Here is a 20186-nt window from a genome sequence, read left to right as displayed (position 1 = left end):
GTATTTCATTGTAGTCGCACTCCGCAGACCCATGCTTCGTTACTCGGTCTAGCAATCCGACTGTAGAATATCCCCTGATTGGTCTCAACGTCGAACATTTGGATGTCTTGATCTCGACGTCGAACCTCCGAATGTCTCTTAGAAACCTGGAACCCCCCATCTATTCCGTTCGTCTGACCCATCTGCCACAGCGTCAATATGGTGTCGAGGAAAAGATTTAATCTCAAGATTTATTTCGTCAAGCCACGCCATCGCACGATCCACCCCTACCTAACCTTTCTCCACTATCAACATAGAATAAATTGTGATAAGCAAATATTGGGGTCCGGTTGGGTCGTCTTGGTCCACACACTGCTCGCCCTGTGCAAGTGGGTCACGCCGGTCATGGCACGTGGGGATGAGCCCCCTAAGAATAATTGGGCGAAGCTTCTTGCAGTTGTGGGGGGATCAGGGGGACTCGATCTTTGGTCTCCGCCAGACCCAAAAGTGGGGCGCTGGAGTGCTAATCGGGGTTCCCTGGTTACCAAAAAAAAAAATTGTGATAAGCAAGCACGCGTCTCAAATTCTCTCATTCCCTTCTTTGAAGTTTCGTTTCAAAAAAAAATAAAAATAAAATACTACTGGTTTAAGAGGTTGAGAAGGGCTCGAACTACGCGAGAGCTTCCAAGCCCCCCCCCGGCAGTTCCAAAACAGTAAACTCATCGGGTTAAATTTGTACCCTTCACAGTAGGGATGGCAAAATGGACCCAAAACCAATTGTCCACTCATACCCACCCGCTAAATGAACCATCCAAACCCACCCATTTAGTTAAATGGGTCATAAATGAGTGGGTATAGTTTCTATTAAAGATAAATGGATCATTAGTGGGCGGGTTATTACCCACCCATTTACTCGTTTAGATGGATATTATTTTAAAAATACCCTCAACGTTTCAACAATTACAAAACTTATTTTTAAAAGTTAAAAATTATAGAAAACACTTAAAATGACTAAAACCCCTTAAAATTTTGAGATTTGCAAAAAACACCCTCAAAGTTTAAAATATTATAAAAACGCCCTCAAGTGTTAAAAATTATAAAAAAACTATCAAATTTTTTAACCTCAACACATGAAATTCAAAAATTATCAACAGCCCCCTGAAATTTTATAATTTGCAAAAAATACCCTTAAAAGTTGTAGAAAATGAGAAAAACACCTGAAATTTTATAATTTGCAAAAAATACCCTTAAAAGTTGTAGAAAATGAGAAAAACACCCTCAAGACTTTAAAATTACCAAACAATCTTAGAGTTTTCTAAACTTGCAAATGACATATGAAATCTAAAAAATTTCAATAGTGCCCTATAAATTTAAAATTTGTAATTAACACCCTCAAAGTTTTAAATTTTTAGAAAAACACCCTCCATGATTTAGAATTATAAAATCATCCTGAAATTTCAAAACCTACAAATGACACATGAAATCAACAAATTACTAGCAGCCCCCTATAAATTTATAATTTATAAAAAGCACCCTCAAAGTTTAAAAATTACAAAAAGCACCCTCAAGAGTTCAAAACTACAAAACAATCTTTGAATTTTCTAAACTTGCAAATGCCACATGAAATCAAAAAAAATTCGGTGGTCCCCTATAAATATCAAATTTACAAGTAACACCCTCAAACTTTTAAAAATTGCAAAAAACACCCTCAATGATATATAAATATAAAAAGTAGGCGCTCATAATTCTTCGTCGGCAGGAGATATATGCGTGTGCAGCCAAGTGTAATTTGTAAAACTTGCGTCTATTGCGCGAGAAACAGGAGAGAAAGAGAGCGTGTATTGTTATGCGGTGTGATAAAATTTTTTTAAGGAGAATTACTTGGGAACACTCTGTAATTAAGAACAAACATGGAAAAAATAATAGACTTTAACCAACAACAAATATGAAGAAATGAACAATTACGCTCATAGCTCATGGATTTTGAACAAATGAAAGAAAAACACCATCTCTCTGAAAGCAGTTCACGCAAGGCTAAGGAGGTGCAGGATTTTTAAGATCCTCGGAGTAGGACGTGATATTTTTACCACATTTTGTTGACAAATTTAGACGGCAAAAAGATTTAGTTAGGATTTTTTTATGGAATGTGTGGTGTGTGGGTTTTTAGAGCCAAATTTAGTTAGCAAAAAGATTTAGTTAGGATTTTTTTATGGAATGTGTGGTGTGTGGGTTTTTAGAGCCAAATTTAGTTAGAATGTTTTTATCAAATAGAGCTGTTAGGTAGTGTTGTTTTGTAAACCGTGCAAGCTGGGGTTTTCTGAAGATATTTTGTCATTTCTTTGCTCTGACCTAATTTGACCCTAAGATGAAGAAGAACTGAATTAAATGTTGAGGGTACTCCGATATTCTAAAAATTTTGACACATGACCAAAGTAAGGATTTTTTTTAATAACCGAGTAGACAGTAGACTAGACTTGTTATGAGTCCATCTCTTCTTTTGCTTAGCTCCGTCATCATTTGCTTCTTTTGCTCATAATTAAGTCCTAATTTTTCCAAGTAGTCGATTCAATTGAGAAAGAAATGTTTACAGAAAACCCCCTGAAAGTTTGTAGAAAACCCCTTGAAAGTTTGTAGAAAACCCCCTGAAAGTTTGCAAAACCCCCTAAAAGTTTGTAGAAAACCCCCTAAAAGTTTACATAAAACCCCTAAAAGTTTGTAGAAAACCCCCTGAAAGTTTACAGAAAACCCTAAAAGTTTACAGAAAACCCCCTAAAAGTTTGCAGAAAACTCTTGAAAGTTTATAGAAAATCCCCTGAAAGTTTGCAGAAAAACCCCTGAAAGTTTGCAAAAAACCCCCTGAAAGTTTACATAAAACCCCTGAAAGTTTATAGAAAACCCCCTAAAAGTTTATAGAAAAACCCCTGAAAGTTTATAGAAAACCCCCTAAAAGTTTATAGAAAAACCCCTGAAAGTTTACAAAAATCCCCTGAAAGTTTGCAGAAAACCCCCTAAAAGTTTACAAAAAACCCCCTGAAAGTTTACAGAAACTCCCCGAAAGTTTGTAGAAAACCCCCTAAAAGTTTGCAAAAAACCCTCTGAAAGTTTCCAAAAAAATCCCTAAAAGTTTGCAAAAAAAACCCCTAAAAGTTTGCAAACTCCCTTGAAAGTTTGCAGAAAACCCCCTGAAAGTTTGTAGAAAACCCCCTAAAAGTTTGCAGAAAATCCCCCTGAAAGTTTGCCAAAAACCCCTGAAAGTTTGTAAGTAGATCCCTGAAACTTACATATATATAGAAGCATCATAATCATAACTAAATGGGTTATTTGGTCACCCATGAACCACCCATTTAGTAAATGGATGGTTGAGAAGTGACCTATTTAGCAAATGCTAAATGGATCATAAATGGTCAAGTGGTCATAAATGTGCCCACTCATTTATGACTCAACCAAGACCCAATCAAAACCACCCATTTGACATCCCTACCTTCACTGTCCTCTTATCAGTCATCTCACCATCAAGCTCAAGGATTCCCGTCTAGACTCGAACCCTCGACAACGATTTCCTCAAACTATAGGACCATCGCGATTTATTCACCTCAACTTTCTCAAAGAGTTATGCCCATCTTCATTATTTACAATTGTCTTGTGCACTTCCCTTCAGCCCATCATTAGCTGCAGTATTATATATCCATAATTTTAGGTATCATAATGTAGAAAATGGCGATGAATTGTTCGAATTGTTGAAAACTGTGAAAAATCAGCGGCCTCAGGGAGTTTCGGTTCGGCCGACTGATCGAACATGATCAGTCAACCGACAACAGGCACCTACTGGGTCGGGAAAAAGGTGCTCTGACCGGTTGACTGATGGACCCTCATCAGTCGATCGATGCGCATTGATCAGTCAACTGATGAGGGATCATCAGTCGACCGATATCGGGTTCCTGGGCTGATTCAGTTTCCCAGCCTGTTTTGGTTTGGGTTTTGATATAAAAGGAAACATGTTTTTGTGAAGCACGTGGGGTGGGGGCCACAATGTTGATATCACAAACCGCGCGAGGGCGTGAAGAGATCACGGATAGCGCGTGGGGGCCACCACATTTACAATTCGTGAAGAGATCACGTTCACGTGAACGACAGCGAACCCAATAGCGTCTCGTGATAGACTGAGGGACATGGCCCACCCGATAACAGCGTGCAGCTATATATAGCTGGTAAACGCGTGACCTAGGGTGGTGTGTAAGAGCAGAGGGTGAAGAAAAAAAATTGCGGCGGAAAGTGCAAGGAGGGTCGGCGTGCAGGCGGAAGAAAAGAAAAATTGCAGAAGGGTTTTTGAGCCGCCGACTTTATTTCGTGCTGTTTTTTCCATTCTGATTTTGAGAGAGTTTGAGCATCCTCAAGAGGAAGATATTTTTGTGAGATTTGAGATATTGTTTGAGGGTTTAATTTGTGTGATTTTAAACCCATTTGTATTCTTTTTCTCTCTAATAGTAGATCTCCCCCCTCCTTACCCCGTGGACGTAGGCAACTTGCCGAACCACGTTAAAATTGATTGTTCGTGCCGTGATTTGTAATAGAGAGTTTAGCTTCCCTCGATAGGTCAGTGCTAGAACTAATGAGAGGAAGAACTGATATCCCACTTTGTTGAGATATTTTGCTTTCGGTTCTTGTTTCCTTTGTGAAACAGGAATTTAGTTGAGCTCTACTCTCTTGTCGAGCATCAGTTGAGATCTACTCTCTTGTCGAGCACCAGATGTGCTGCTGAAATTTCCGCTACCCACAACAGTTTTCTCATTCATACCAATGTATTTCTTTGCATTGGTTGGTGACGAATTTGAAACAACTCCAGCCTCCTTTGCATGGTGAATCGGTGATCCTGCGGCTCCTCTCCCAATTCTCCTTCCTCATTCTTGTAATTTTGATTGTAGGATACACGGATTGCTGCTACTCGTTAGTCTACAAAAACCTTTTTTTTTTTAAAGTGATGAGGTGCATCCTCTTCATTTCTTGCCCTTTCACATCTTCGAATCCGACTCACATTCTTTTCCGTTTTAGATCTTGAAATCATATACAATACTATTTGTGTTTTTGAGAAGGGTTCAGACGGTATCCACTAAGGGGCTGTTTGGTTGTTGTTGGTAAAGTTGTGTATTTATGACGCAACTTGGAAAGTTGTTGTCCACCTCATCAATTTTACTTTTATACTTTTTTTTGTTTGTTTTTGATTCCATTGGAATATAAATTGCTTGTTTGGTTTGCAAATGTAACTTTAATTGTTTGTTTGGAAAGTGTAAAAAGTGGTCCCTACTCAAATGATCATATTGGTTGGAATTATTTTTTATTATTTTTTCCTGACTTCAATATCAGCTTTCTCCTAAAATCATGTCTTTTTTATGAAATCACTTTACAAGCCACATCAGCATATGAAATCACTTTACACTATTTTCACAACTACAAACAAACAATTGAAAGTGATGAAAGCTGACATTGGGACCCACTTTTTTACATTTTCCATCCTTTTACATGGTAAAAACATACAACCAAACAGCCCCTAAAAAAATAGTGAGGAGATTATTATTTTTAATAGCAAAGCGTTAAGAAAACTTGAAATGAATCCAGTCATCCACTAAAAAATTGACCGTAACAATTTAAAACTACTGCTTTTCCGGTGAAGATCCAAGAGGATCCTAATCTTTTAATTACATCCTCCATATATCATTTCCGTGTCAAAATATGGATTATATAAGAAGACTAATTCTCATACTGCAACTTTGTCATGTGGCAAATTTTCTTTGGAGTTTTTATACTCAAACTAACATTACTTAAACTTATTACTGGGATCTAAACGGTTAGGATGTTTCAATATGACTCTAGACCTTCCAGCTGAGTTATTAAAAACAAAACAATAACCCTGTCCTGCGGGCTATGGCCTCGTTAAGGATGAGTAATAAAACAAAGTGCTAGAATCATGTGTAAAAGGCCGGCCTGCTTCGTACTGAGCCCATCTTTGTAATTCGTTCACATAAATTTTCAATTTTGTTTTCTTTTTTTCAAGTTAAATTTTTGCAAATTCCTTTCACTGTAAACTTACAATTTCCATTTCCCCCCCCTTCGTTCTCGGCAACCTCCAATCCGTCGACTCCTTTTTGAGGTACAAATCCACCCTTCTCTCTCTAAACCCTAACCCTAACCCTAACCCTAGGTGTGATTTTTGCAGCGAGGGAGGATTTGGCGATGGATAGACAAGCGCAGAGAAAGGCGCTGTTCCGATCGAAGCTGAGAGAGTCTTCCCAAAATCGAGACAAGCGCATCGATTCTCCTCTTGTGAGGTCTTTTTTTTTAAACTGCGCCTACTTTGATTCATTATTATGATTATATTTATCAATTATAATTAAAGAGGAGTTTTTTTTTTTTTTGAAGTGAATGGTATGATTTTGGTTTAATAAATTCTGATGGTTAACTAAATGGAGGAGATGATCCGCATAATAGAACTGAATGGAATAATAAGATTCATGTATTTGACCCGAAAAATTAGGGACACGGCTTTGTTGTTGTTGATATTGTTTGGGTTCAATATTTTTACATTGGTTCTTCTTGTTATGTGCCTAAAGTTCTTTACATATTACTTACAGGTTTATGTGCGTGCGTGTAGTGATACTGTTTGAGAAAGAATGTTCGGACTTATGCTTTCTAAACTTGTAGGTACAACGAAAACGACCAGCCTGTTTGTAGAGTATGCAATGTCCTCTTGAAATCTGAGTCATTGTGGCCTGCACACCAAGCTTCCCGGAAGCATCATGAGGTAATGTCATCTAGCGCTAACTGAGTTTAAGTTTCTCGATAAGTGTGCTTCTGGTTAAGTGTCTGTAGGAGGTTTCAATGTCAGTGGGATTTTAGGTCTATTAGTGGTATTTTCAAACTTTGATATGAAGATGGTCTGCTTCGTGTTGCTGTTTCTGCTGCTTCCGCCGTGATCATTTTAACCGATGATAACAGTTTCTGCTTGCTTAGATTCTGGCCAGGTGCGTGAAGGGCATCATGGCGGTAACATTTGTTCTGAATATAGTATTACATGCCTTCGCGACTTGTTTTGCGTTCTTGATGTTCCATGATCCTCAACAAGGCTCCAATAGGATTTCTTAATGGTGATAATATAGTAAATACTGTTTTTTAAAGGCTTTTTATATATTTCAGTACTATCTCATTGAGTTTGTCTGGATAGAATGGTATAGAATCTAACAGGACAACAAAACTAGCAAATCTTGCTTAGGAAATGAGAATCACAATAAACATATCTTCCACAAGAAAAAAAACGTATGGAAAGATCCAAATCTAGCCCTATCACTACCTGTGCATCGTACACATGTCCGGTTATCTCTAGCATCCGAAATGGTGGTTTGTCTAGATACCTTTCTGTAGTGTGTGCTGGATACAACCTCTGTCCCCTTCTCCCTTCCCTCTCTACAACCATACCCCAGGTACCTTCTGCATTGTACTGACTGTTGCATTTGTCTCTGTCATGTTCGGTATTGAAAATGGGATGCTATCTATTTACGACTTTGTAAAAGTATGTGGCATGAGAAACCAGTGACACTGCTTTTCCAGTATTTTACATCAAAGCCTAGGTAAAATCTAGCAACTGTTATGCCAACAAAGAATAGGGAATAGTAGGTTTTATGCTTTGGTTGATGGGAAAGAGCATGCCATTACCAATAAATTAGTTATCCCGAAGTTTTTGTTCCTAAATTTATCAAAAAATTCTACGTTGATCTTAGTTGAGTTTTTGCATTCTTTTTTATTCCTAACTTTATCCTGTATTATCCATCTGTCTGAAACGAAGCTATGAAATGGTGGTACTAGTCTTCCCATCTTGGATATACATTGACTCTCCTTCCTTTTATCAATGTTCGTAGTTTTATTATGCATGAATTTAGACTTTTATTAGCATATACATGTTTTGTGGTTATGTTGTTAAGGTATTTACATATTCTAATCACATTTATGTTAATACAGGCTATTGAAAATGTCAAAGCTGCTGCCGTAGGAATAACTCAATCAAATAAAGTCAATGCAGAAAAACCAGCAGACTTGCCCAAAGCCCGGCCATCACCCACGCTGCCTTCAAACTTCTTTGATAATCGGGAGACAAAAAGGCAAAAGGATGGTAAATTACCTTTACTTTGCTCTTTCTGTCATCTACATTTTATTATTATCATGTATGAATAGTTAAAAAGATGTAGTACCTGTTCATGATTTCTCTTTTTTCTTCCATCATGTTAGTTTAGGTTCATTTGAGCTCAATGAAAGATTGAACTGATCTTATCTAAAATCTATTTATACTGTTGAATTCTTATATTGGAATAATAATACGGGATGCCAAAATTTGGTCGAATGGTCAAGCTTGCAAATGCAGTTTGACAAGCTAACTTGTAATTTTATAGTACATATAGTTTAAGGTTATTGCTCCACTGCCTTCACCAAAGAATACATCTTTTGGAAGCAGTGGTGGAAAGGGGAGGATGAAAACTCTTTAACTTGTTGCAACCTCCATATGGTATTCCTCTGAAGTTCACAACCTCCTCATGGTTTCAGCAAATATTCCAGAATTTGAACTGCCATGAGGTACTAATCCATCCTTAAATGGACAGTCTGCAACTTGAAATTTTACCTTCTTGCTTAGAAAAGAAGCATGGGGGTGACAGATAAAATTGTTGCAAGTGGAACAACTGTTGATTTAAGTGTCACCTAACGATCAAAGTCCTGATACTGTTGCGTGCAGGAAGTTTAATAAATTGCAGAATACTTGCAGAACAAATATCTTACTAGGGATATACGTTTTTTGCACTGATTTTGCATTAGGTAATGATACTACAGAAAAGATTTTTAAAGAGAACTGTGCAATGAAGCTTCAGATTCTAAACTGCCTAGAATTTAAAGGACTACATGATATATACGACGAGTACCTGTAAGCTTTATCCTGAAGAAGTCTTTTCAGAATCAGTTATTCTCAGTTCATGGTAAAAAGTATACCTTTTAGAGTTAAAGCATAATCAGATATTCTAAATACTTCTCACTTCAAGATATTGTAGATGACTATTACCTATGAAGTTCAGGGAAATTTTTCATAAGACGATGATAGATAGGTAACATTTACTCGTCATGGAACTGCTCGAAGGTTAGTAATTGTTGGAGTAGTAATGCTGTTGTGGATGCCAATACTCTGAAAATAGGATAAGAATAAGAGGTACCAAGTTAGGTTTGATGTCAGTTAAGGATGGCCATGTTGCTTATATACTTTTTGTGTGCTTTGGAGGTTAGAACATCTGGACAGAACATCTGGGATTTATTTATATAAATTTAATATTTTGCATTTTCTCATATTAATTTATGCTTTTGATTTAAAAGAAATGAAAGGAAGCTCTCATCTTATAGTGTCTGATATGTGTTAAAGGAGTGCTTGAAAGTCTCACACTAGCATTGGAGAAGTATTTAGAATTGCACAGTATTATTAGAATTCAGATAACTTGTGAATTGTCAGGATTTTCAAGGAGCGGTGGGCTCATTTGATTTTGTTACCTAAACATGAGCATAAACATGTCACAGATGTCTGGCATACTAAGCACATGGATAAATAATTTCAAACTCTTAACTAACTACTATAAGACATGATGAAATTATATGTAATTTGAAATTTAAGGTTTGACTAAACATTCACTGGTTTTGTCATCATTCTGTGAATTATGAATTTTTCATCAAAAGTTAGGCACTGTAGTGAGCCAGGTGACAAAGAAAAATCATTAGTAATATCATCATCCTTTGAAAGTACAAATTTTGTTGTCAGGAAATCAGTCATTTAGTGTTGTTTTTATACTGGAATGCATTTTGATATTCAAGCCTAGGCTATGGAATTTGTCATAATGTCGGTTGAAATTTTATTAAAGCTCCGGTGCAAGTGCAACATGTATCATCCCAACCACTACTTAGCAAACATCTGCGCAATGCCTTAGCTTTAACTGCTGTTTGGTTCATCTGATCTTCCTCATAAAAGCAAATTGTTTCTTCTGTTGCAGAGCATCATTTGAAGGTTTCAGAATCTGGGGTGAAAACTAGTAGCCCAGCCAACGATAATCTGGTTGGTATGGTTAGAAATGAAAATAAACCATCAAACTTACTTGGTAAAAGATCAAAGATGATGGATTATGCAGATGGACCTTTTCAGGAAAGCTCTTTTATTAACAGTGAAAGTGTTAAAAGTCAGCCTTCCAACAAAATCACTGGAGCACCAAAAAAATTAGAAGTCAAACAAGTAAAGGAAGCACTTCCTGATGGCTTTTTTGATGACAAAGAAAGGGATGAAAGTATAAAGTTAAATGACATCCCTGAACCATCCGGACAGTCGCATGGTTTGGAGTCCACGAAAGGTGAAAGACCACTGCCTGAAGGTTTTTTCGACGACAAAGAGAGAGACCAACGAGCTCGTGGCATTGAACCTGTTAAGGTTGACGTTAAGTAAGTTCCTTTTATTTTAAGGATTCTCTCTAACATGATAATTCCATGTTTAATCTATTATAATTTTGCTGAATCAAATTTTTGTCATTCAATATGACCTATTTCCTAGATTTTTAATAGTTACGTAAAATTGAAATATCCTATTTAGCAATTGAGTATTATCAAAATAGAAACTATAAAATGTGAATACATAGAGCATTATCAACAAGAAACTCTAAAATCTTAAGTATGTACAGATTCTCTAAGCATGTTTTCTAGGTTTGCCTCTGTCTATGGTTATTTGATTTCGTTCTGTTCAAAGGAACTGTTGCAGTTTACTATTTTAAAATTTTGTTTTGTAATTATTATACCTATTGTAGAATCTTGAAGCCCTTGTTATGGTTGTCTCTTTAATACTACTGTTCTTCCCTTCTTTTTGTACGAAATACATTATAAATCTTTGCACCCTGTAGAGAACTTGAAAGAGGACTAATGTACATGGATGAGGCGAGTCATTTTTTTTTTCTTTCATTTGATTATTTCATTGTTGCTGCCGATAGCTGAAGCCATAGTTTATATCACTTGGCAGTTTTGAGATTATATTTATTATCTGTAACAGTTTTGCATGTCAGACAGCAAATGTGCTTCATTTTGCTACAAGCACCAGGACATATATTGATTTGAACTAACCAAAGTATGTATGGTAATTTTAATGTAGTGATGCATACAAAGAATTTGAGAAGGAAATCCAAGATGACTTGCAGGGTGTAGATGACCGTCTTGAAGAGGAAGAGGTGAGAATTTCCGATCATGGTTCTGTCAGCAGATATCCTTGTCCGCTATAAATTGAACTTTAACGTCATCCTGTATTATTGATTTTACAGATCGATGCTGCAAAGGTTAGGGCAGAGTTCGAGTCACTGGAACAGCAGTGAGTATTTAGGATTTGTGCTACTGAATTAGTTCTTTATCCAACAATTTCTTTATTTATCACTGATGTTTCTTCTTTCAAATCGTACGCCAGGGCATACAGAGAGAACGTGGAAATGATGAAAAGGCAATTCATGGAGGTAAAAGCTGCACAGGTTGCTAGAGGGAAGAAAAGCCCAGCATTCAAGGGTAAGGAGTCGAGCGATGAGTCCTCCAGTGATGACGACGATGAGAACTTTGCAGTTGACTGGAGAGCAAAACATTTCTAGAACAATGAATATATGTTGCTCAGTGGACGAGTCCAGAGGTATTCCTGGGGTGAAGGATATATTATTCCAGCCAGATAAGTCCCGATTACTTAATATGATTTTAGGCTTCGGTTCTCATCTTAATTCTCCAAGTGAGAGTACTCTTGTTAAATTGTCTTTGAGCAAACAGAAATTGTAAGTATTTCTTTTGCCTATGAACTGTAAAGGCAGCACGTTATATTTAGCTGAAAAGGTGTACGCTACATTGTTTTTTCGCCTTCTTCCAGCTTCTTGGTTTGCAAGCGTTGTCAGCTCCTCTTAATTTGTTCAGTGTTGAATGGTCCCTCTGCAATGTTTACGTATAAAATCTATCTTCATGCTCAATTCTTTTGAAACTGGGGCTGGAAGTGAGTTGTGATTGTTGCCTTAATGGAAAGACTATTAGAACTAATCGATGCAATTTTTATGAGGAGAGTAAATTAAGTGTCTCAAAAGTGACAATGACATGATTAAACACGGATCAATAGTCGGACCCATTGACAACTAATGTGTTGATTTTGCGGATTGCGCTCCTTAGGAACGTCTCCTCGGACGCACCTGATAAAAATTGGAACAACACAGAGAAGATTAGCATGGTCCCTGCCTCCTCCGCAAGGATGACATGCATAAATTGGGGAATATTCAAATTCCGAAAATTTCTATCTCCAGCCCCTAGAAAATTTCCCCAAGTTTGGGTCTAATTTGGAGAGGCGTTATCTTTACCGGTTGAAACCCTAGCTTCGGTAGGCACTCTTCATCGGCCGAGGCCCTAATTTGAATGAGGATTGTGACTATTGTACGCTTACGGCGCAAATTTAGTGTTTTTTCTTTCCCCTTCTTCTGAGAAACCTGTAACTGTGAAACTCTAGAGTGAACAATATTCAACCAATATCTACAGATTTTCACCATGGCTTGAATATTTGAGACAAATTACGAGATCTAGGCTTATGAGATTGATATAAATGTTGTTTTACGTTGTGGGACTGCTTTACATCGAATCTCTACATGCTCTATTTTCTCCTTGATGAAGAATCATTTCTCTGAATTGGGATTTTTCATGGCAATAATCAAATTAAGTTTTAGCTGATATGTGATATTATTGACAAGATTTCCTATGACTGCAGGCTGCATTATGTTATGATATTTTTGTACAGAGCAAAAACAACAAATATTTACCTCAAAGCTGCAGATATTACTTATAATTCAGCTTGACTTGCTAAATTTTGGGCCTCTCATGTTAATACTCAGTATTTTTTTTATATATTCAATAGTTTTTTAGACTCCCCTTGATGTAAACTATAAACCAATGCCATCATTTGTACATCTCCCCCTCTTCATTTAACTCTCTTTTTTATTTAAAAAAAACACTTGAGGCTGCATATAGTTTTACCTTATAATTGGTAGTTTCTTTGGTCCTGAAACTTGACAGGATGCAGTGCTTGCTCTTTTGGTAAAGGAAATTATAGCTGCTGCCCTGGTCTAGTGGTGGTTTTTCCTATGTAAGTATGATTTTCTGCACATATGATGTCACAAATTACCATTATTTCACTCAGAATCATGATGTCGTTAGAATACTCTTGCAGAGCTTTATCATGTGTATAATAGGATCCTCTTTCTGATGTAAAATGTATTTTACAGAATAGAATGTATGCTCACTTGCCGAGCAGCTGAGAAAAGTTAGCATCCAATCCCTTACCCTGACTTCACACATTTTTCACCTTTAAAATCAGTTAAGGAATCGTTTTTAAATTTTAAACCATTCAGCAGTTCTAAAAAAAAATGGATGATATGTAATTATGTATGTCTCAAACTTTATACGTTGCTCACTGAGTACATGTGCACAAATAATTAACAAAATATCCTGTAGCATTTAAAATGATAAAAACAAATTTTATATCTAACTGTACTTCTAACATTAAATAAAATAGTGCAAAAATAAGTACATAAAAATGATATTAAAACTCTTAAATTCCCTCCCACTATACCAAAACTCCGAATAAGTAGGCTAAGTAGCAATCAGTGGGGTTCAAAGTCATAACTTTGAAAGCTTGCACCAAAGAGAGAAATTTCTCTCCTCTCGGTGTTTTTATTTATTTATTATTATTATTATTTAGTTTTTTGCTATGACTTTAGTCTGCAGGAGGAAACTTTTTGCTCTGTCAAATTAGGCGAGTTTTTGCTTGTGACGGAGTAGATTTTAAGCCAAGAATTAGTTGAACATGCTCAAAGGATTTTGTCTTATTCATTTCGGAAAAAAAGAAGAAGAAGGTTTTAGGCTTTAACTGTCTTGCATTCTGAACTTTAGTGCTCCTATGGGCTTGTAAATCTATAATCTAATCGAATATGAAAGAAGGAACGTATGTAGGACGTTGAAGTTTGAATTGAGGGTTCTCCTTGTGAGAGTTGTTCTTGATTCAGTGTTACAGCTACATGCATGAGCATGATGCCTGTTGTTGTTTTTCACTCTCTTCCAGGTTCCTACTTCTTTTAGTACGTAGATTTTCATGTCTATGCGTATATTCCTTGGTATTTGAATGGGAATTGTGAAGACTCTAAAGGAGTATGACGAGGGAACTGGATCACCCATCAGGCCACCCTTCATCAAACAGGCTCTTCAGCATCTATTTTCACCGCCCATCTTCTATTCAAGCTCATGAAATAATGCGAATCGATGCTCGACCTTCTCTTCCCTAAAACGAGCCTTCGACCTCTCACAATGACAAAGAAGAGGAAGTAGAAAGGCAAAAATAGTAACGCAAATCCGTCAAAGGTGAGATTAAATACTTCGGAAGTTTTATACATGAAGGGCAAAGTCTCAGCTTTGAGTGTTTTGAAGGAGATCAGAAGTAGAAAACAACGGTTAGTGTTTTCTCTTTGCCTCCGTTGCAGACAAATAAAGGTGAGGAGAGAATTTGGGATGAAGTCCCTGTTGTACAACAACTTGCGTAGTGAGTTATATTTGCTTCACAATTGTTATCAAAGTCTTGTGTAATTGATTGCGACTAAGTTGCTGATATTAAAGAAAACTATAAACCAATGTCATCATTTGAACATCTCCCCCTCTTCATTTAACTCTCTTTTTTATTAAAAAAAAACAGTTGAGGCTGCATATAGTTACCTTATAATTGAAAAGAGAGTATGCAAAAATGTAATAGGTCCAGTGAGTATCCAAGCACCGTATGCAAAATCTTCAGATAGAGTCCAACTAATAAAACAAACTTTTACTGTGCACAGCTCCCTAATAATCTCTCTTATTTAAAGCGTTGAACACAAAACTCCAGTGAAGTTCTGCTTGGGAAAATGTAATAGGTGTTCTCCAAGTGAAGATTCCAAATATTGGGATCCTCTACTAATGCATAGTGTTCCTAATATCTCCTAATAAAGAAATCTTAGCCTTCGATTTATCAATCAAAGACCAAAATCTCATCCTTATCTTCCCCATACCTTTGTTCATGGGGAGATCTTGGCCTTTGATTGATAAAAGGTCAAGATCTCATTAGGAGATATTAGGAACCTCCTCATTAGTAGAGGATCTCAATCCAGATTCCAACTGTATTTGAATATGCAAATTGTGTAAAACACGAGCGAGATAACACTTTCATTTAGTGACACCTATCAGTAGGGGGTTGGATTATGTAATAAAAGGTAAATTACACTAGGCCCACAAAAACGTTCAGCAACTTTCAGCGTTTTGCTGTAAATCCCCAGTAACTTTCAAAATTATATTAATTCCCTCATAAACTTAATGGAATTGCAAAACCCCCAAATAAGTATCCTTGTTTTGCAGAAAACCCCCATAAATTAGAGCTAAAGAATAACATAAAAAGACATTTTGAAAGCTGTTGGGGGTTTCTGCAAAACTTTTTGGGGGTTTAATGAGATTTTGAAAGCTATTGGTGGCAAACCGAAAAATTCTAAAAAAATTCTTGAGGGTTTAGTGTAATTTAACTTATAATAAACATTTGATGATGGTGTCAAGTAGATGAATGGCTGCAAAAAGCTAACTAGGAAAATAGTGTGATGCTATTTTATGGTAAAGTGATGAAAAATAAGAGGGGACCATATACATAACAAGTGCTCATAGTGTATCTATTCATATTTTTGCAACCATTTATTCATCTCAGTCCTCATTTAGTTAGTGTTTTTGCATCCAGCACGTCCTAAATTTCGTGAGACGCTATAAACTTTGCTCAAGCGGCAATTCTGACTCTATCAATTAGCTTGTGGTCTCGTTCACAGGAGCATGGATTGATGATTCGGCATGAGCAAGACATCTATTTGGTGCTCTGCAATCTATTATTTGTGAACATACTCAAGGTGTAACAAATATGGAGATGGATTATCAAAGTTTAACAAAAATAAATTAAGATGGTGTAACAGATAGATGTATGAGCTTACATCATTCTCAATCTATGCCCATATTTATCGCCTTCATGTCATAACACAGAAGCTTTCCAAAATGCCGGGAAGGAAAAAAAGGAGATGGAGGAGCTAAATAAATAACGGCTTTCGCGCATTCCCTCTTCTGCTTCTCAACTTCAGCTCTCTCTGACTCTCTCTTTGATGTCGTTGATGTTTGAATGATGAACTTTGCTGACAGATTTTGGGATGAATTTTGCTGAGAGGTTTGGTGCATCTTTCCCTTTTATCTCCTCTATTTTTAAACTATTTGCTTTCACAACAATAATCAGGCGAAGCTTATGTTAAAATTTAGGCGTGATTGAAACAGTATAAGAGCCCACCGATCCGACTACGACTATCTAAACAACTTTAGAATAGCAGGCAGGATTATGCAAAACTTGAACCAGCGCTAAACTTTCTGCATCGGGCGCTAACGATGTAGGCACATGAGGCTAAATCCAGGTAAATTTTCTCAACAGCAGCCTACACCTGAATCTAGCGCTGACGACCCACCCTCAACCCTTTCTACTATTGCACTCAGCGTTATCAATAGAGACAGGCAAGGGACAAGCACAACAGGCACGTATGAAACTGAAGATCACCAAAGCTTTTCAAAGCAAACAGAAAACAATTTTCAACCACTCAGTTCCATTTTCCATTTTATTCCTGTCACCATTTCCAAACGTCCATCATCTCCTATGGAGATGGGGATGTAACAAACTGCCTAGGAACCCTAAAGATGTCCTTCCCGGCAAATGGAGAGGTCCACTCTCGAGATCCTGCAGCCTGTGCAGGATGCTCGACAGCAGCAGCAAATTGCGATGGTGCGTATGAAGCATGCCATGAATTATCATACAACCGTTCGCCCTTTATTGACGATGACCATGATGATGATGATGTCAACTCTGTCGAATCCAAGCTCCAATCTATGCTTGTATAGTCACACTGAGGTATCGACCCACGAGTACTCCAGTCAACAGGCGATGATGCGCCAGAAGACCCAGAAGATCCCCATCCGGTGAACAGCCCCAGCGATGAAGAAGGCATAGACAGTGACGATGAGGATAATGACCTAATAGTAGTTGTGTATGAAGTCGATGATATGGGATAAAACTGCTGAGGATTACTAGACCCAGCCAAGGCCAAGTTCCTCAGCTGCTGCCCAAAATCCCCATTGGCAAACTTGATCATATTGGGATACCCTCCAGTTGATGCTGGAACTGAAGCACTGAGACCGACATTCACTGGGAGGAGATTTTGCCTTTTGTCATTTGACTGTGGTCGCTGCATCATGAAGATCGGTTCTCTCAATGTTCCTTGAAGTAAGTTTGGCTTGATTTCATTGCCAGCGGAAGAGATATAAGGGGTTTCTGCCTTTGCTTGTGCTGCTGCAACCTGCAATGAATATTTCTTTTCAAGAGGAGGAACTACAGCTTGTGATTTCGTCCAATCTTGCTTAGATGGTACTTTTCTCAAGGCGGTATGCTGCAAAATTTTGCTTGCTGATTCCATTTGAGCTGCTCCTGCTATCGTTGACTTCGTGTAATTTAAATCCCTTTCATCCCTTCTCTGTAACAGGACATTTGCTGGAGAGATTCCTTTCACTTGTGCTCTTGTAGCAGAGTTTGGGCTAGAGGTTGGTAACCTACTACTATATACGGCTGATTCAGAATTTGTAGGAGCAGCTGCAGTGTCTTGCTTCTGTGCCTTCATAGTCTCTTCTGCCTTCTCCAAATCACCCTCACAGGCAACGATAGCCCTTTCAACTTCTTGCTTTGTGCACTTGAACTTCGACTCCAACTCAGCAATTTTCGCTAGCTCATCTGCTATGTCAAGCTTGGGACTAGCTCCGTCAAGATTTGATGCAGCTTGTCGTTTGCTTTCATCGCCCCCTTCAAGAAGCCACAATGCTGAGTCATCAACACGGCCTTCATTTTGAATGAGAGCCATGGTTGCCTGCTCGGATGTGAAGCCCATAGCCACAAGCTTCTGAGCCAGAGATTCAAGTTTTCGTGATGTTAGGTAGCTACAGCAGCGCTCATGAAGCTCCTGGGCTCGCCTTTCCTTCTGTCGCTGGTGCTTTTTCTCGTTCTTCAGTCTTATCTTTTCTCGCTTGTCAATATCAGAGCCAGGAACCGACTGAGATGTATTGCTGACTGTATTCTTCTCCTTTTGTTGGTCTTCTGATTCACCGGAACAGCTATCATTATTCGACAGAGAATCATATTCAGCTGTTGTAACAAGTGAACTACCAGAATGCTCATCTGTTTCATCTATGGTTCGAAATCGACCATTGCTTTGTGTTGTAGGCGTAGCAGTCGTTGGAAGAGTCTCAAGGGCATGAAATGTACCCGAGATTGGATTGTATCCACTTACTGCTGTAACTCCATTCCCACCATTTACAGATGCAACAGAGGGTTTTGAACATTTTGGCTGCTCCTTGACTGCCCTTGCAGCTGTCTTATCTTTGGACTTGGATTTTGATGCTGGAGACATCTCACAAAAACTGAAAGTGACATGAATATCTCAGACATACATGATTAATTTCTAAAAATAATACGAAAGGAAGACGCAGCATATAGCAGGTCGCTGTTAATTTCAGGCTGGGTAACCAATAAAAATTGTTGCAGCTTACATGAGTGCTGCTAAACAAGGAAACTTTTTCAGCAATTCAAGCAGAAGGAAATGAATGACAAAAATACTCAAAATTACAAACATCAAATCATTTATCAATTATAGTCAAGTAGCTTGCACACAAAATGCTTGTGTGCCTGGGAAAAGTGAGGAAGAGACTATTGACACTACAGAATCATAGGAGTCCTGATTGGAAGGTAAAAAGGAAAATTAAAAGGCTTCTAACTAATAGGCATGCCTTTAGATTTTGAATAAATAAACTGTAACTGCAAACAATTGTCAGGATGGTGCAATCTCTCAAAGCATATTCAAGCAGAAGGAAATGAATGACAAAAATACTCAAAATTACAAACATCAAATCGTTTATCAATTATAGTCAAGTAGCTTGCATACAAAATGCTTGTGTGCATGGGAAAAGTGAGGAAGAGAATATTCATGCTACAGAATCATAGGAGTCCTGATTGGATTGTGAAAAAGAAAATTAAAAGTCTTCTAACTAACAGGCATGCCTTTAGATTTTGAATAAATAAACTGTAACTGCAAACAAGTGTCAGGATGGTGCAATCTCTCAAAGCATATACAAGAAAAGTATCTCCAGAAACAAGTTATTTTATACATTAACCCTCCAGGCGAACTCAAACTAAACAAATAAAAAATGTGAATCAAGAGCAATTAATAAACAAATGCCAGATGCATCAAAATATGAAATCATCAGAAAACACTACTTGAAACATATTAACATTGTAAAGAGAGGCGTGCAGCAAGTGGTTAGGGATCATATAATTGTAAAGTAAAATCACGCTTCAATTACACCATGGTTCCATATTTCATTTTATCTCTTCCTTTTCCCCAAACCATTCCGAAGTTTGAGACAATTTTGGGAGCCTCTTGAAAGTAGTAAGGAATGCTCGTGCTTGCACCAGCTTTACAGTATAACCTCCTACCCAAGTGCCAACTTTCCTTAGAGTACTGATTCAATTTCAAAAGGTAATAAGATGGTTATCAGGCAACCATTATATTGCTTCAATCTGCCTGCAGAATGTCCTTAATAACAATACATCCCCATAGTCTTGGGATGGCTCCAGCAGATGATGATTTGAATAATGTCTTTTGGCATGGTGCACTAACATTTTCATTACTAGTAAAGCTCAAGGTAACCTGAATAAGTCCAACTACTTCACTATAGATTCTAAAAAAACATGCATTTCTCCTAAGGAAGGAAAAGGTAAATGCTCGATACAGAAAAACTTTAGAATGGCTGTGGATATACTTCACCAATATTCATGTAAGCTAGTGTTTCCTACTGTTTCTGACATAAATTAACTTGATCACTTCCCTTTCTAGAAATCCTAGCAGGAGGTACATAAATTTCTCAAAACGTATTTTACACAAGATTTCCTATCAAATATCTAAGTACAATATACAGGGTCTCCTATCACGTCTGATTTCAACATGATAATTATCTTGAATTGT

General features: G+C 37.4%; 2 protein-coding genes across 4 annotated transcripts in view; one reads left to right on the top strand and one right to left on the bottom strand.

Moving 5' to 3' along the window:
* On the top strand, window positions 5971-11982 carry LOC109820244 (zinc finger protein 830). Of its 3 annotated transcripts, XM_020386367.1 has the most exons (9): window positions 5971-6124; window positions 6191-6302; window positions 6676-6775; window positions 7987-8137; window positions 10044-10105; window positions 10193-10482; window positions 11180-11255; window positions 11346-11392; window positions 11486-11982. In XM_020386367.1, exons 2-9 carry the CDS (start codon window positions 6208-6210, stop codon window positions 11658-11660), a joined length of 996 nt encoding a protein of 331 aa, XP_020241956.1. In that variant the 5' UTR covers window positions 5971-6124; window positions 6191-6207; the 3' UTR covers window positions 11661-11982. The 3 variants fall into 3 exon arrangements, with proteins under 3 accessions (XP_020241956.1, XP_020241954.1, XP_020241955.1); XM_020386365.1 differs by having other exon boundaries at window positions 10044-10482; XM_020386366.1 differs by having other exon boundaries at window positions 6034-6124; window positions 6176-6302; window positions 10044-10482.
* LOC109851283 overlaps window positions 16668-20186 on the bottom strand; it is an 8054-nt gene continuing 4535 nt past the window's right edge. The window contains exon 2 of the mRNA XM_020421345.1: window positions 16668-18585. Within this exon, the coding sequence (XP_020276934.1) occupies window positions 16776-18575 (1800 nt within the window). The 5' untranslated portion in view covers window positions 18576-18585 and the 3' untranslated portion in view covers window positions 16668-16775. The remainder of the gene's footprint in view (window positions 18586-20186) is intronic.

This window comes from Asparagus officinalis, chromosome 8, assembly GCF_001876935.1.
Source record: "Asparagus officinalis chromosome 8, Aspof.V1, whole genome shotgun sequence".
Taxonomy (NCBI): domain Eukaryota; kingdom Viridiplantae; phylum Streptophyta; class Magnoliopsida; order Asparagales; family Asparagaceae; genus Asparagus; species Asparagus officinalis.
Note: the sequence above shows the minus strand (reverse complement) of the source record. Positions and strands in the feature narration are given on the sequence as shown.